The sequence below is a fragment of the Orbicella franksi genome, chromosome 3, assembly GCF_964199315.1.
Source record: "Orbicella franksi chromosome 3, jaOrbFran1.1, whole genome shotgun sequence".
NCBI lineage: Eukaryota > Metazoa > Cnidaria > Anthozoa > Scleractinia > Merulinidae > Orbicella > Orbicella franksi.
The window spans coordinates 13,167,967-13,183,270 of record NC_138147.1 but is presented as its reverse complement, the minus strand read 5'-3'; the positions used below and the strand labels follow the sequence as shown (position 1 = coordinate 13,183,270).

The window sequence follows — 15,304 nt, the reverse complement described above, 5'->3', positions numbered from 1 at the left end:
TTGTTCATTTCAAGCAGAGTTTGTCATCTTGCAGACAAAGTCCCTTTTGTAATCTGAAGAACTGTTACAAGCCTTACATGACCGTTGTTCTGCTCATGAAATTTTCTGCTTTTTGTCGTTCTCGTTGCCTTCGTGGTTTGCTTAAGCTCCCTGTTCAAAAATCACTACGGCTAAATTGCCTGTTGTAAGCCCTAGAGACCAGTTATTTTCTTTACTTAAGTCAGTATTACCCTTGTCTTTGGCCCTAGTTAACAGGGCGTAACTTCATTTCGCTGAGCTTCAAGGACTTAAACTTAAGCTCCCCTTAAACCAAACGATCCCTGGACCGTGAGTTGTTTCTTTCTTCAAGTATTTTCCATTCAGATTAGAGACAAGGCAAGTGTTGAACCACCATCCACCTCTATAGATCTTCGCGCAGTTATGGTTGGACGGATCATTATCCTTGTCCTCGGTAGAGAAGGGCATAGAGTTGTGGAAACTGAGAGCATTCCCTGCCGTTCCACCATACCCACTCACCTCCAATTTGTAATTTGATTTCTCGTCACCAACACTGAAATGCTGATATGTGGCATAAAACTTAGTATGCGGGTTCCTCCAACTCTCCAACTCCACCCTTAGGCTGATCGATCGATTAACTGTCAACAGATGAATGTTATCATTTCCAAGCCAGAAGTCTGACGTCTTTCCCACCTTGCCAAAGCCGCGTTTGTATTCCTCCCACATGCGATGGAAATCAAGGTCACCATTTTCCCTTCTTTGAAACACGGTCCAACCACCACCGTCTGTGTCCATGTCGCAGTAAACTGCAATCCGTTTGGCTCTTGTACCATCTGGATATATCCGGTACACTCTATTTTGAAGTTTTTTAACTTCGGAGCAATCTAATTAAAAAGAATTATGGGATACTTTTTTCATGTTTATACTCAGTGACCCTTGCCCGAAATACAAAGGTCTGTACCGTGTGCGTGTGTTACGTTACAGTACAAATATATGGGTTTGAACGACGGGAAAACGCATCAATACGTTATTAAACTTAAGAATATGAAAAACGTTTGTGTCGCTTCAGCTGCATGTTTCGTTGTTTTCGTTAAAGTTTAAGCATCCTTTCAAGCCCAGCTCGATACTGAATTTCTCCGGTTTTCGCTATCCGGTGGTATGAAGCGTCTAGGAGTATTTCTACTCCCTTATAGATGGGATGCTAGCCTAACGAAAGCCTTTGCTAGCTATAAAACGGCTCAGGAAGCATATTGGCATCGGAATAGCTCATTTTGCCTCGAACGTGGAAACGTTTAAATACAACTACGAACGAATTCCCAAAGAGACTCCACTCAATTCAAATTACCAATGCAAAATGGAATGCAATTTTGCTGCATGCTCCCTTTCCGTCGAAGTTACTTAATTTAGAGTCAGTTTTCTTACCTTTTGGTAAAACCCGAGCCTTTTTCCGCTCTGCAGTTTCGGCCACGGTAAGCACTGTCGCCAGCAGCATTAATAGCCAAAAGGTTGCCGGAGTCATTATATCCTCTGTTGAGAACAAGTAACAGAATGTAAATAGAAAGGAGACAAATTTTGTGGGGTTAGCCGGAAACAAAATTCAGAATCGTCTTGTGTCAGTGCAGGTTTTACTTCGTTACCCGTGTTTGACAGATTTGGGTTACTTAACTGAATATTTGATGAGCGAAATCGATTTTTTTCCCGCGACATTCCTCAAGTTACTTCGGGTCAGCAGAAAAAGCTGAAAGTAGCTTAAATTAAACCGGTTCGATCAGGCAGAATCGTGGAAATGGCCATTCTCGTCCCTAGCTCTTAGTCGGTGGAACCGTGGAACGAAAGTGGCTACGGCGACATGTGATTTGACTTGACCATTTTGATCACTTTTCTGACTTCAACGTTGATTTCCTTCCCGAAATATTCACTGGTTGATTTCCTAAAACCACTCACAGACCTTCAAGAAGTTTAAAACTGGCTTGCGGGGATAATTTTAGTTAAGTCCTCCGTAGCGAAACACATGAACGACACTTCAGGATAGTATTTACTTCTATTTTAATTTAAATTCCCTACATGTCCGCAAAATATAAGCAAAATTAAAAACAAATCTATCACCTGCAGCGCTTCATAGCACGCTGTACTATAAAGTCTTTTCGTGCTGTTTTAAATATGAAAATGAAAGTTTCACGCCGGTAGAAGTAGAAAACAAAGTTATATTTTGTTCCGAGCTACACGTAAACGAGCGAGGTTGATCTGAGCTATCCTCAGATAACTGTCCTCAGATAACTGTCAGATATCAATGCGCAGTTCCAATATCACTTTTTGCTGCTGCGAGGCCGTGGCGGTAGCGTTGTTATGCAACTGTTCATCATCAGAAAAAATGTTTTCAAACATCAGCTTCATTTTATTGAAACGGACTAAGCGTAATTAATTCGTACATTTGTGTTTCCTTTGACTTGCAACATAAAATTATTTTGCAAAATCTAAAGGGAGAAAAAGGTTTTTTCTTTTGTAAAGCGCCGTTATTCATCGCCTTCTTGCTCAAGATGGCGACATTCGTAACCTTCACCAAAGGCATTTCTGGTATATGTAAAACACAAAGGGTTCAGGGCCACCTTAAATTTTCAAAACTTTAAGTTGGCTCTGAACCCTATATACAGATTTACAGATGTAAAGTATTTTGATACACTGCATGATTGCAGCATCAAGTGATAAACAGTGGTTATTATGACCCACCAAGCCTAATTGCTGGAGACTGTTTTGAGCCACCTTAATTGAAGACTAAACTGTGAATCTATGACATGAAACTTGCGTCATTAAGGTGACATTCCTCTTTTTCTCCTTCCACGGTCGGTTTTTTTTTTTATGTCAACAATCTTTTAAATAGCAAACAAGTTACAGGGCCGTAGTTGGGACGAAAATTCCTACCGAGGAAACATAAGAAAAGAAACGTATTTCTTTAATCTTTATTTCATTATTTAATGTGAGCCTTTAACAGGAAGCTAAAATATTGATACACATTATAACCGAGGCAAGTGTCTCGGTTCACCTGTCATTAGCTACGAAACTTAGTTGCTCATACGTAAATTTCGAAAGCCTATATATATAGTGGACTCTAAAAAGACAGTTTCTGCGTTTTTGGTCTGCATATAGTCTACTGTTAAGTCCAAAAACTGAAAGAGGAAGAACTTTTAGTTGCATTGATCATGACAATACTCAGTGTTTGATACTGTGATGAAAAATGTGCGAGCAGGGTCTAATGTTTGGTGTCAGCTTCGAATTCCCTTCTACTTCGAGTTGGTCTTTTCTTCGGTTCCCTCGTTTTGTACCGGTCTTTTGAGAAACGCTTCGGCAAGTTACCCATCCACCCTCGTGCATATGGTGAGACCAACGTGTAAGAGGAATTAATTGACAGTTAAACCTTTCAGACCCCGAGACCCGTTTCTCGAAAGACCCGGAAACTTTTCGGGTCCGCAAAGCCATTTTAAGTTAATCTGTATGTAAAAACAGAGAGGTGTATACGCTTGAAATTTCTTGTATGAAGAGAACCTCTGTTCATATTAAGAATACGTGAATAAAACAGCTCAGTAATCATAAGGTTTGAGATTTTGCTATGGCTTTCCGGGACATTCGAGGAACAGGCCCCTTGGGCCGTATCTAGTAAAAAGCAAACCGAGGCACCGGCCTCAGTCATTTTTGTTTTTATTGTTTCTAGTCGTCACAAGCACTTTAAATTAATACCGGGGAAGAGAATTTAGCCATGGACATGATTGCTCCATCAGTAATAATTTTTTTTTCTGCCTACGCAGTTCCTGAACAGATTGTAGACTATCAATATAGCTCGAACTAATAGGAAATGAATAATGCTCACAAGTTAAATCACTAACGGCGCGATCGTTATGGCTGTTTATGCTAGAGTGATGACCGAAGGGAAATTGTCACTGCTTCTTTAAAAATTCTGACGACAAATGACCAGACAGTTTTTAAATCTTACTAAAAAAAGGGTCGATAAGACCTTCTCATCTTATTAGCTGTTGGCAAGAATCTTTGTAACTGTAACGTCTGGAAACGTAGCGGGCATTTTATTTTATAGCCATTTTAACAAGTGCGCAGCAAAACCGACATAATAAGGAGCCCAGACATCGACTAGTAAAGTCTCGAAACTTCCTCAATAAAAATGTCTTAGTGGAGAGCTTTACCATTTTAACTCACCTTTCACGAAATAACTGACGTTTTCCGATTTCTGGTTTCTTCGACGTCGAATTCCCGTCCCGCGAGAAAGATGTGATAGTGCAAAGGGTATGGGAGATTTTAACAACAGATAATTACTTCAACAGCGATGTCTGCATGCTTTTAAATCATTCTCTCCAGGGAGGTGTTTATGAACGAACAGACATACATGCATTGCTAAGTGGGGTTGCTCAGTAATGGAGCTGTAATTTCGAATTCAATTCACATCTTAAACTGCCTTGCCTTGCAAAGTCACGCCTTATTGTAGTCAGGACCCTTTTCTAGCACTATGGCCGTCACGTTTAGACGAGCTTCCAAGAATTAAACAGAAGTTTCAACAGACTTTGCAGATCTCTGTATTCATTTCTGATGCTAATGTAACAATGAGAAGTGAAATTTATTGAAAGGTGTCTGTGTATTTAAACAGCCACGGGTGGCCTATTGGTAATATAAGTCCTGCTGTCTGTCCGCTGTACTACTTAGTGAGCCAACTGACCTATTTCGCCTCCCCCCCCCCCCCCCAAAAAAAAGCGTAGTGACAGGAACTTCCAACAAATTTTGTTTCCTCCGGATCGATTTGCCAGCTTTCGAATAACAGTTTATCAGACGTACCTACACGCAATCTTTACAAGACCTTGGAGTTATTTGGAGAATCCTTGGGGAGTCTTGGTTGACACAAACAGCTTATAATTTTTTTTTTGTTACCCTTGATTTGCAAGTTCGCCCAGAAGTAGAATGAAGCAAAGCTCTTGGAGTTAGTAAGAGTAATCTACCGAGTAATGTACTTCAGTTTTTCACCCTTCGGCAGTATTTCTTACTTATGTTTTAACACAGCCTTTATGAAGCTTTAGGTTTCTACCAGTTTCTTTGGTCCAATCACGGTTTGTTTGCCTCAGTACTAAGTTTGGTTTGTTTCGGCGAAATCAAACTTCAGCTTCCTTGAACTCGCCAGTTGTTTCAAAATTATGGATCATTTTTGGTCTACAATCAACTGATCAACCTTTGATGAGTCAAATATCGTTATTGACTGGATCAAAAAAAAAAAACAAAAAACAAAACAAAACCAAAAAAAAACAAAACAAACAACAACAACAAAAAAACAGTACTCCACCCCCACCCATCTTGGCCACACCCCAAACAGTTGAAATTTTCAAGGTGTTAGAATTAGTGTGGTTTACATGAGGTAGCTATCGTTCATGGCGGTAAACAGACACGTACATATAGGCAATATCAAGTTGGACAAGATCGAGAATGCCACCGAAAAAGAGCAAAGAAACTCAGGTACGGAGTTGGTATACAATGCAATACACGAATCATTAGCTTTTACAGTTGATCTGCGTATTGATCGAGCTTCAGATCTGAACTGGCAAATGGAAAGTGTACATGTAACATTGAACGAGACGTGGGATCGATGTCAAATCCGCTGATTCGCTTGATTATGAAGTTCCCGGGATCGTATAGGTTTCCCTGCAGTTCGTCGTTTTCAAGGCTAAAATATAGCTCGTTTTGAAAGCATTCGGCCGCGTTTATCATCACCGCTTTCCATCATCAGTCTTAACTCGTGCTACGAGGCCGCAAATCTGTGGCATAACTGAGGCTGAAATATATCGCTCATGACTACAGGCACTTAAATATCTTTAGATAGACTAGTTAGTGATTTGGTGTGGTGACCTGTCTGTTTCTTCACTGTTGTATGGGTAAAAAAGTTCGTTGTATGATACACACATGACGCCAACATACATTTATTCAGTGAGGGCAAGAAAGTGCCTCATCTAGTTGAGGGGATGTCTAATATTTTGTTCATCACAGCAATTTCTGCAGATCATTTATTTATTTTACATTTAATGGCAGGGTCAAAAGAAATTCAATACATTTCAGCATATAATTAAGCTTATTGAAGTTAAAAAGCTCGAATATACGAACAGAAGTAATAAATTAGAAAAAAAGGAAAAAGAAAAAAAAAAGTTACCATGCTTAAGAGAATAATTGTCTCCTTGTGAATCCTGGCTAGGATTTTTCAAGTGGTGGATATAGATGTACAGTAGATGTAGAGCTAATGATAAAAACATTTAAATTAATGAAGGTGTGATAGACAGTAATGGAAAAAACAAACAAAAAAAAAAACAAAAAACAAAAAAACTAGTAATAAAATTAGGTATTGGAGGTCCACAAAAGAGCGTAGGACTCCTCACTGCACTAAAGAAAACTGCACTAAAGAAAAATCATGAGTTACTAACTTCACTCATACACAAATTGCTCTTACAGTGCGGGACATCACGACGAAGGTACTAAGTCAGTTGCTGAAGGCAGAACAAAATTTGCTCATCATCTTGGTAACTTTTCCAATATTTGGCAATGTCCGCCAGACCTTTTCAATTGGCGTATTAATGCGTAATTGATTATAACACACATTCTTTGAATTCATCAATAGCTCCAGCGTACTTATATTAGTAATTTTTATCAAAACCAGGCATTCAATTATTTTTTAGGTTTCAATCAATGAAAATGCATCTTAAACTTCAAACAGATGTATTACAAAATAAGTGTAGACCCAAGCTTACTGTTTTTGTATCATTCAATAATAACAAAACATATTTTAAGATTAAATGGCAACATGATAAAATTTCATACATATATTTGACTGTTAGAATGACAAATACATTTAAGTATTTTTTTTTTTGGTGCCACAAACCCAGGCACTCCAGCAACTGTTATTAAGACTTACCTCTGACATGCACTCCAACCACAAATAACAATGGACAATGCAGCGTAAATTTGTGGAGGCATTGCACCATGCTAAACTGCTGTGTCATTTGCAGGGCATTTAGAAAATGCTGAGCCCTGAGATTTGCTTGATTTCTTCATGTAACCATCCCTTTTGGTTTCACTCCTGTCCCTGCCTGGTGGACACACAATGGTCTATTGGTCAGTCTGCTGAACTCTAGATTGTGCGGTCCAGCTTCAGGGCGTGCCTGGGGTTGTTATGTTGTGTTCTTAGGGCAAGATATTTTTACAATCATTGTGTCTCTCCACCAAGTGTGTAAATGGGTATCAGAGAATTTAATGCTGGGGGGGAGGGTGGGGGGTGACCCTATGATGGACTAGCATCCAATCCAGGGGAGACTAGAAATACTCCAAGTTTCTTACTGCTACAGAAGTTGGAAGAGACTTTACCTGTCTCTGGTTGTCTGTTAGTAGTTTCATTACTGTGTAGATACTGTAGCAGGTTCAGCCAGAGATTTGATAACTGCTTGTCTGAGCTATAAGCAACTATATAGGTATATGTACCTTGTCCTGAGGTGCTGTCAAATGCTTACAGCTTAAATCTCTCGGACAGTTGAGCACTTTTCTAAAAGTAATGATCACTCCCCAAAATAGAGCCACCCTCAAAAAGTAGGTAAGGTAAGGTTTGTATACAAGCCAAGTGGCCCATCAGGCTGGTGCTTATCGCAGTTCAGCATAAAATGACTACGAGTGTTTCTACTTCCCTCTGGATGGGATCCTAGTCCATCGCAGGGTTACCCCCAAAATTAAATTTGCCAGCACCCATTTATACACCTGGGTGGAGAGGGCGATGTGATAGTAAAGTGTCTTCCCCAAAAACACAACAAATGTCCGCGGCCAGGGCTCGCACCCAGACCACTTGATCCAGAGGCAAGTGCACTAACCTTGGGGCCACCCCAACTCCACCCTCTTAAAGCAGTCTTGAAAGAATTTTAGGGTTGTCAACAAAGCAGAAACTAGCAACTCTCAAAAAGAATTATCATTGTCTTGTCTTGAGAAACCATGAAAAATGATCCAATGTTAATTTATTGGAAATGACCTTTAGTACAAAGGCAATATGATGATGCCACTGATGTCAATTTAACAGAATGTCCCTCCATAAATTGAAAGTAATAATTCTTTATTTTGTTATGATGAATTGCACCACATCTTGTATACATTTCGGCCATTCAAAAGTTGCGACCCTCTGAGAGGATGCTCAATAGAAAAGAGCTGCTAATTTGGAAAGTAAAGTACTGTAATGGATTGTTACTTTCAGAACTTAACCTTTTCTCTTTGGTACACATACCTAAAAAGACTCTCCCCCATTGCTGGAAAATTGTCTTTGGAATTTGGAATTGAATTTGGAATTTGTAAATGGTTTTCATGAATACGATAACCATGATTCTCTACAGGCACGTCCCATGGAGGGAATATTTGCCCATTGAAGTCCTGTGTTTTTTTTTTTTTTATCTATCTGTGTTCTGATTGATCCTGAAATTTATTTTACAGGGCACTAAGGGAAAAGGGAAACGTCCTGCCAAAACAAGTAAAGCTGAAGACAAAGAACCCAAGTCAAAAAAGGCAAAGAAGGAGAGCAATGATTCTGAAGACTCTATTGAAACTGGGGAGGGAGAGGAAGAAATAGACTTTGCATGTACTGCAACAGACAAGTGAGTGGGGAATGTAAAAGATTATATGTTTAACTGCAAAGCTTAAGCAACATTGCTTCTATAGAGATTTTAGTATTTGCCACTGCCTCCATTAAGTGGACACTTCAGAGAAGAACACCAAATGTCCTTGGTATGAGGTTCATTGTACAGGTTGTACAGAACATGCACACCGTATTTTCATTTGTTGGAATAATACAATCCTGTATATATAGATTTTGTTATCAGGGACTTGAACAATGGTAAATGTCAGAATAAGGATGCACTGCACATAAACTGTTAACTGTCATAAGAATTTGAAGTACTCTGCTTGTTTCTATTATTACATGTACATAGATATCAGTTAATGTTCAGTAAAAACAATGTGTTTCATTCACAAATTTTGTTCCAGTACCCTGTTGTTTCTTGTACAGTTTTGTTTTTGTTCCAGAATACATACACAGAAGTTTAAATATGTTATTTAATATAATTATTAATAATTCATTCTACATTGTAGCTGTTACGTATGAAATAAAATAATGTGAATTGGGTCAGTGGGTTCCTGAGTGAAAAGTCAGAGTTTTTTTCTCCTCAATCTTGATATGAAGTTTTGCCCATTTTTTTTGTATCTCCAGGAAGTGGAATTTCAAAATTTCGAGCTGGAATGTAAATGGCATTAGGGCTTGGATGGTGAGTTAGTAGTAAGCTCCACATTTTGACATTTGCTGTGATCTTTTACTGAACAGATGCACTGCAACATGGAATCTATTTGTTTTATATTAATAATGTATAAACAAACAGGACCAAAAATGTTAAAGACGTCATCTATACGTCTGTCCTCCAATTGATCATACATGTAAGTAAAAACCAATCAAAATACAAGATAATTTGGACCTAGTTTATTAAAAGTAATGTTACACAAGGGCTAATATTTTGCCCAAAATATGTTTTTCAGAAAAATGGCTCCACCTTGGCATACGTGAAAAGAGAAGATCCAGATGTGTTCTGTATACAAGAGACAAAATGTCAAGAGGAAACTCTTCCTAAGGTCCTCAGCTGTAAACAATGCTTTACACTAAGTCTTAGATATTACATGTATATGTTAATTATGTTGAGTGTTTATACATATAGTGGTCAATGCACTTAGCTACATCTAGCTAGTTGTTAGATGTGCCACTTATTGACTTAAGATCCGCACAAATACGTGTATTTCATGTAAAAAAAAAATTGTCCACGATGTGAAAATGTCCACGATTTTGTTCATAATTTTCAGGAAGTAAAATTTTCTGGATATCACACTTACTGGGCACATGCTGAGAATAAAGCCGGCTACAGCGGTGTTGGGTGAGTTTCTAATTGTCTGATTAGTTTACATTCATGCACAATTCAGAAATACTGTATTTCCAACAGCAGGTCTCTGACTTGACCCTCAAATGATAAACATTTTATTGGCAAAGTCTTTTCAGAAAGATTGCAGACAGGTTTTTGTGCTGGCCAACCATCCATGCACTAATGCACATTCAAAGACTCAGTCAGAAGAAAAATGTTATATCATTGTGATCAATGCAGCTACAGTTTTTAAGTAATTTATATGCACGTGTTATGCAGTTTATATGCACATTCCATGTGCCAGACAGTCTCTGTGAAGTTTAAATACATTATACCTAATATCTTTCTTTTTCAGACTTTGCAGTAAGACAAAGCCTATAAAAGTAACATATGGCATAGGTAAGAATATAAAATAATGCACAAGTCATTGTTATACAATCATGCAATTCAGTCTACATGTATGCCAGGGCTTGCTGATGTTTGTTACATACATGTACATGGGTTTAAGTTGTCAATCAACCAGTTTCTAAGCTGTTACATATAAATGTACTTTAGTTAACAGGGCTGTCATTAAGTTTTGATTGACCTGTTGCCTTGATCTTCACACCTGTAACACATTTGTTACTTTATGAGTGAATTGTATCAACCACAGCCAAGTTCACCCGTAACAACAAAGGTCCATCAAGCATACTCAGCTGTACCAGGTGCTACGGGTTATGACCCTTGACAGCCCTGATTAAGTACCCTCACTGAGACTGCATTCAAGTGAAGAGACTCATGCCAAAGACTGATAGAAGCTTGTTCTGATCACTCTAGATAGAAGTAATTGAAAAGGAGTATTGATAGTCCTCCTGGGCGTTGTTACAATAATTTTTATCACAATAAATCATTATTTTTTTCAGCACTCTTTATGGTTTTTTTACCCAGTTACTGTTCATCTCAAGCTTAATACATGTGCTTCCAGCCATTTGTAACTTGCGAATGAGATGTCCTTTAAGTTTGATTTTACCTATTTATCAAGTTTGACATAATACTTTTGGGTGTTTGATGTACATTGTATGATATCTTTGCAGGTATTTCAGAGCATGACAATGAAGGACGAGTAATAACAGCTGAATTTGATGACTTCTATTTAGTAACAGCCTGTAAGTGCCAAGGGCTTAAAGCAATTTGGATTGATACACCACGGCTCTCAACAACACAAGGAATTTTCTGCATAGCTATTAGCAAGTATCTGATCTACACTTAGAGGGAGTTAGGGGGAGAGATAGAAAAGGACTTCTTTCAATGATTCTTGGGAGCTATGAAAAAGCTAGAAGAAACCTCCGATGAACTCTAAAGAAGATATCCACATTCAGTAATTGATGTTTAAAAGTACATTTTATTTCATTATTTTAGGCCGCTTAGAAACTTTTTGGCAACTAAATGTCTACACTGTTTGTTTTTAGATGTTCCTAATTCAGGACGTGGACTTCCCAGGTAACCCTGACTACAAGATTTTTATTTTAATTGTTGATGTTATTGTTGTTGTTGTTATGTCTGTTTTTAGTATAAATGATTTAATCACGAGACATTGTTAAGCCCAGTTTTTACAACATTTGATGCTGGTGTTGAGGTGACAATATACAGCTGCAATCCCAAAATATAACTCGTACAGGGAGGGAGAGGGGGAAACTGGAAGCCCTTTGAATGTCTGCCATGCAGGCTACTTTTGTTCCATGTTCAAGATATGAATTCCCACTACTGATTTTGACATATTTCTTTTAGTTCTAGTTCTGCGAATTTGTTGGTTTATCGTCATAATGTAACCTCAGTATTACTGGTAAATGTGTTCAGGGCTCTCCGTACGCATTGCTGACCTATGATACTTGTTTCCTAAGTTTGGCAAATATTAGTTGCTTTGGTTTGCTCTAGTTAAAGTTTCTAAACATAGTATTTTCTATCTTTATTATTATTCTTTTTTTTTAACTAAAGGCTTGGCTATCGACAGGGATGGGACAAAGACTTTACAGAATACCTGAAGACCCTTGACAAAAAGAAACCAGTTATTCTGTGCGGTGACCTTAATGTAGCTCACAAAGAAATAGGTATGTAGACAAAGTTACCCTTTTGGAAAGAGAAACTACGTTGCCCGTTTATGTACGAACGCGTGACTGTTAAGACTGTCACCTGACTGTCACGTGACATTTCCAAAAAGCAATGATATATAGATTTAGGCCAGCCTAAAAGCGTAGCTCCTGGGCCGGGTTGTTCAAAGCCCGATTAAGCTAACCCAGAAAAAGGTAGAATTTTGATTTGAGTTTTGTAACTTGGCGGTGAGGTTTTCTGTATATTGTTTGGCCTTCTGTTTTGAGTTTTAATAATCATTCTATACACAAAACAAAACAGCAAAAAACATTTGTATAGAAGAAAAAGTTATAATTTGGTTAACTTTTAATCCTGGGTTAGCGTTAACCGGCTTCCAAGCAATCCTGCCCTGTTTCCAACAAGTTAACCTAATATGAGCCCGCGATCAAATCGATAACCAGCACTTGGTCAGCGGTCAACTTCAAAAAAACACGTGACCTCGAGGAGCTGTAAACTTGATATGGTCACGTGATACTGGTCAGCGGTAAACCAAGGCTGCATGTCTCTGTCAACCTATTATTTGGAGTATGGCCGCCATGTTGGGCAACTCCGTCGCCGTCGTCACCGTCGTCGCCGTCGTGCGTACGCACTCACGAGCAATACCGCTAGCCATGATAATCATGAGAAAATCAACTCATGGCTTCTTTTTCTTTCCTATATGAGTATGGGGCTCCGCTTGAAAGCGGAGAAAGACCAATAGTGAACAAATTAACCTTATAATAATACACATGAAAAAATTACTCGATTCTGATTGGCTAAGAGCAGTGCAGTTCAAGTGTAACACCAGTGCAAAAAGTGTAACATCAGTGCAAAAAGTGTAACACCAGTGCAAATTACACATCGAAATTCTGGATTATGATTGACTAAAAGACAATAGGAAATTTTCTAAGAAAATGATATCACGTAAAATGATGACGAAAATTTTGTGCTGAAACTTTGAAAAAAGTTTTCTAAAATGAGAAAAAATGGTTTCAAGAAAGATCTTCCGGCACTTCCTCCCACGCGAATTTTTTCATGTTTATATTATTAACAAGTAATCATACGAAACCGTATGATTACCTATACTAACAACTACTTTTAATTATCAGTAGATTGTTGGTTGCTTAGGGAAATATCAGCGTCGTCGTTTCCAAGTAACGCCATTTAATAGGACAAAGAGAAATGATGTCACTTCCCACAATTTGCTCTGACGGAGAGCTGACGATCGTAACGTCAATCCCACAAACTCGCTTCAGCGGTTAACGTACTTTTATCAACTTCAAATTGATGAATAGCTACTTGCAGGTGTTTGACTGGCTCGCTGACGCAGTAACAGATTTTTTAAAAATGAAAAAGGGCTTGCTATACACAACCAGTTTACATCATGCTGAAAATTCCATGGAAAAAGCTTTTTTTACGTCGGTCAGCAACGGTTGCGGTACATTTTGGCAAGGTGAGATTGCAATCGCAGGCTGTAATTACGAAAAAGTGCAGTCGAGACCGAGCCGGAAATTACAGATTTCCTGGCCTTCAACAGGATCAGATTTGGTCATGTGTTTGGTTAATATTGCTATCCGACATCCTCGACACCGAAAAACATGCCCCTGAACATATTAGGGGTTAGCGTGTCGATTATTCCGATGGAAGTAACAGTCGACATGGAGCAAGGGATGATTTCGCTGTCATTTCACCCAACAGATGATATCAATGATGTGCATTTCCCCACGCTTCCAAATACCGATTTGTAGAAAATTGCTTTCTTCCACCAGAGACTGAGATAAATCAAGTAGTGACAAACAAACTAAACAAACAAGCAAAAAATTCAAACGAAAGGAAATCTCAAAACGATTTCATGACATGTCCATAAAATTTCTTCTCAGATCTTGCGAACCCTAAGACAAACACGAAAACGGCTGGCTTTACCAAAGAAGAGCGACAAGGGTTCACAGAGCTGCTTGAAGAGGGCTTCGTGGATTCATTTCGTCATTTTTATCCCAAGAAAGAGAGGCAGTATTCGTTTTGGTCGTACATGGGCAACGCTCGTGCTAAAAACGTTGGCTGGTATGTTCAATTTTTGTTGTTTGTAATAGCTTTTTGTATGTTTTATTGTAGAACATTTTATTTGGAAGTTATAACAAAATTACTAAAAACTTAGAAATCGGAATGGTAACTTGACAACAACGAAAGAACGTTTCAAGCTCAATGACTTTCACACAAAACTTCCACAGTTCTATCTAAGGCTGACAAATCCCACCCGATAATGATTTCTCTTTGTCACTTCCGGCAAGAAGTCCTGTTTAAACTTATGACATCTGTGGTTTTCGCTCGTTCCAGGCGCCTTGACTACTTTGTGGTGTCCGAGAGACTGGTACCTAAGATGTGCGATAGCCTGATACGTCAGCGTGCTAAAGGGAGCGACCACTGTCCGGTTGTATTACTGCTGGCTCTTTAGACAGCATTAAACGATTGTACTGCAAGCCAACGTTCTCAATAACATTAGGCATGTTCTCTTGTTGTTTACTAGTCCAGTTGTAAAAGAAAAAGAAAAGGTTCAGAAGCTGCCATCGGACTTATTCATGGATTTTAGGATATTTGATATGAAAACCCAGAGGAATGTTGAGTAATTGTTTGTTAACGTAGACCCCACAGTTATTGTTGTTCAATTTTCAAAGTATGACTGAAGCAGTTTATTATTTACTTACTTTGAATAGGCTCACCAATATCGATCAATCGAAAGTCTAAAGGGTAATGTTAGTAAAGCTGTTCACGATGGTCACGAATTTTATCAATAACCAAGTACGTTTGCAATAGGGGACTAAAACTATATACAATAAAAAGACATGTTGTGCGCAAGTTGTAAAGGAATTAATGGTGTAAACCTAAGTTGTAAAGTTCAACTTTACCACAAATTAACTGTCCGCTTTAGTCGTCGATCACTTGGGTACAAGGATTACTCACAAGAGGGGATTACAGGGTTCTTAAAGAGTTCTTTAAAGTGCTCTTGAAAGTGATGAAAAAGTCAGGACTCTTGTGTGACCTAAATCGCTCTTGAAAGTGATGAAAAAGTCAGAAATCTTGTGTGACCAATTCTCCAGTATGGGAGAGTGAAGTATGTAAATAGAGATAATATAGAACATGCTCCAGGAAGGTCGCTGAGGTCGTCGTTAGAAACCCGTTGGGTCCTTTTCCTTTCTTTTTGGCTCATTATTACCTGTGGCTTTGGTTGTTCAAAGGGTGGG

General features: G+C 38.5%; 1 protein-coding gene and 1 pseudogene across 1 annotated transcript; one reads left to right on the top strand and one right to left on the bottom strand.

The window, feature by feature from the left end:
- Nucleotides 1-244: 244 nt before the first annotated feature.
- Nucleotides 245-1,937, bottom strand: LOC145482326 (ryncolin-1 pseudogene; annotated as a pseudogene).
- A 3,459-nt stretch (nucleotides 1,938-5,396) lies between these two features.
- LOC145481344 (exodeoxyribonuclease-like) lies at nucleotides 5,397-14,724 on the top strand. The gene is made up of 11 exons (XM_081459821.1): nucleotides 5,397-5,499; nucleotides 8,494-8,654; nucleotides 9,266-9,320; nucleotides 9,586-9,678; nucleotides 9,904-9,974; nucleotides 10,315-10,358; nucleotides 11,033-11,104; nucleotides 11,408-11,438; nucleotides 11,934-12,046; nucleotides 13,946-14,126; nucleotides 14,400-14,724. The coding sequence occupies exons 1-11, from the start codon at nucleotides 5,470-5,472 to the stop codon at nucleotides 14,515-14,517; spliced, it is 969 nt and encodes a 322-aa protein (XP_081315947.1). The 5' UTR covers nucleotides 5,397-5,469; the 3' UTR covers nucleotides 14,518-14,724.
- Nucleotides 14,725-15,304: the final 580 nt, after the last annotated feature.

Coding starts and splice junctions, on each gene's coding strand:
- LOC145481344 (XM_081459821.1), top strand. CDS start 5,470: ATGCCACCGAAAAAGAGCAAAGAAACTCAG. Junction 5,500..8,493: donor AAAAGAGCAAAGAAACTCAG/GTACGGAGTTGG, acceptor TTTATTTTACAG/GGCACTAAGGGAAAAGGGAA. Junction 8,655..9,265: donor GCATGTACTGCAACAGACAA/GTGAGTGGGGAA, acceptor TTGTATCTCCAG/GAAGTGGAATTTCAAAATTT.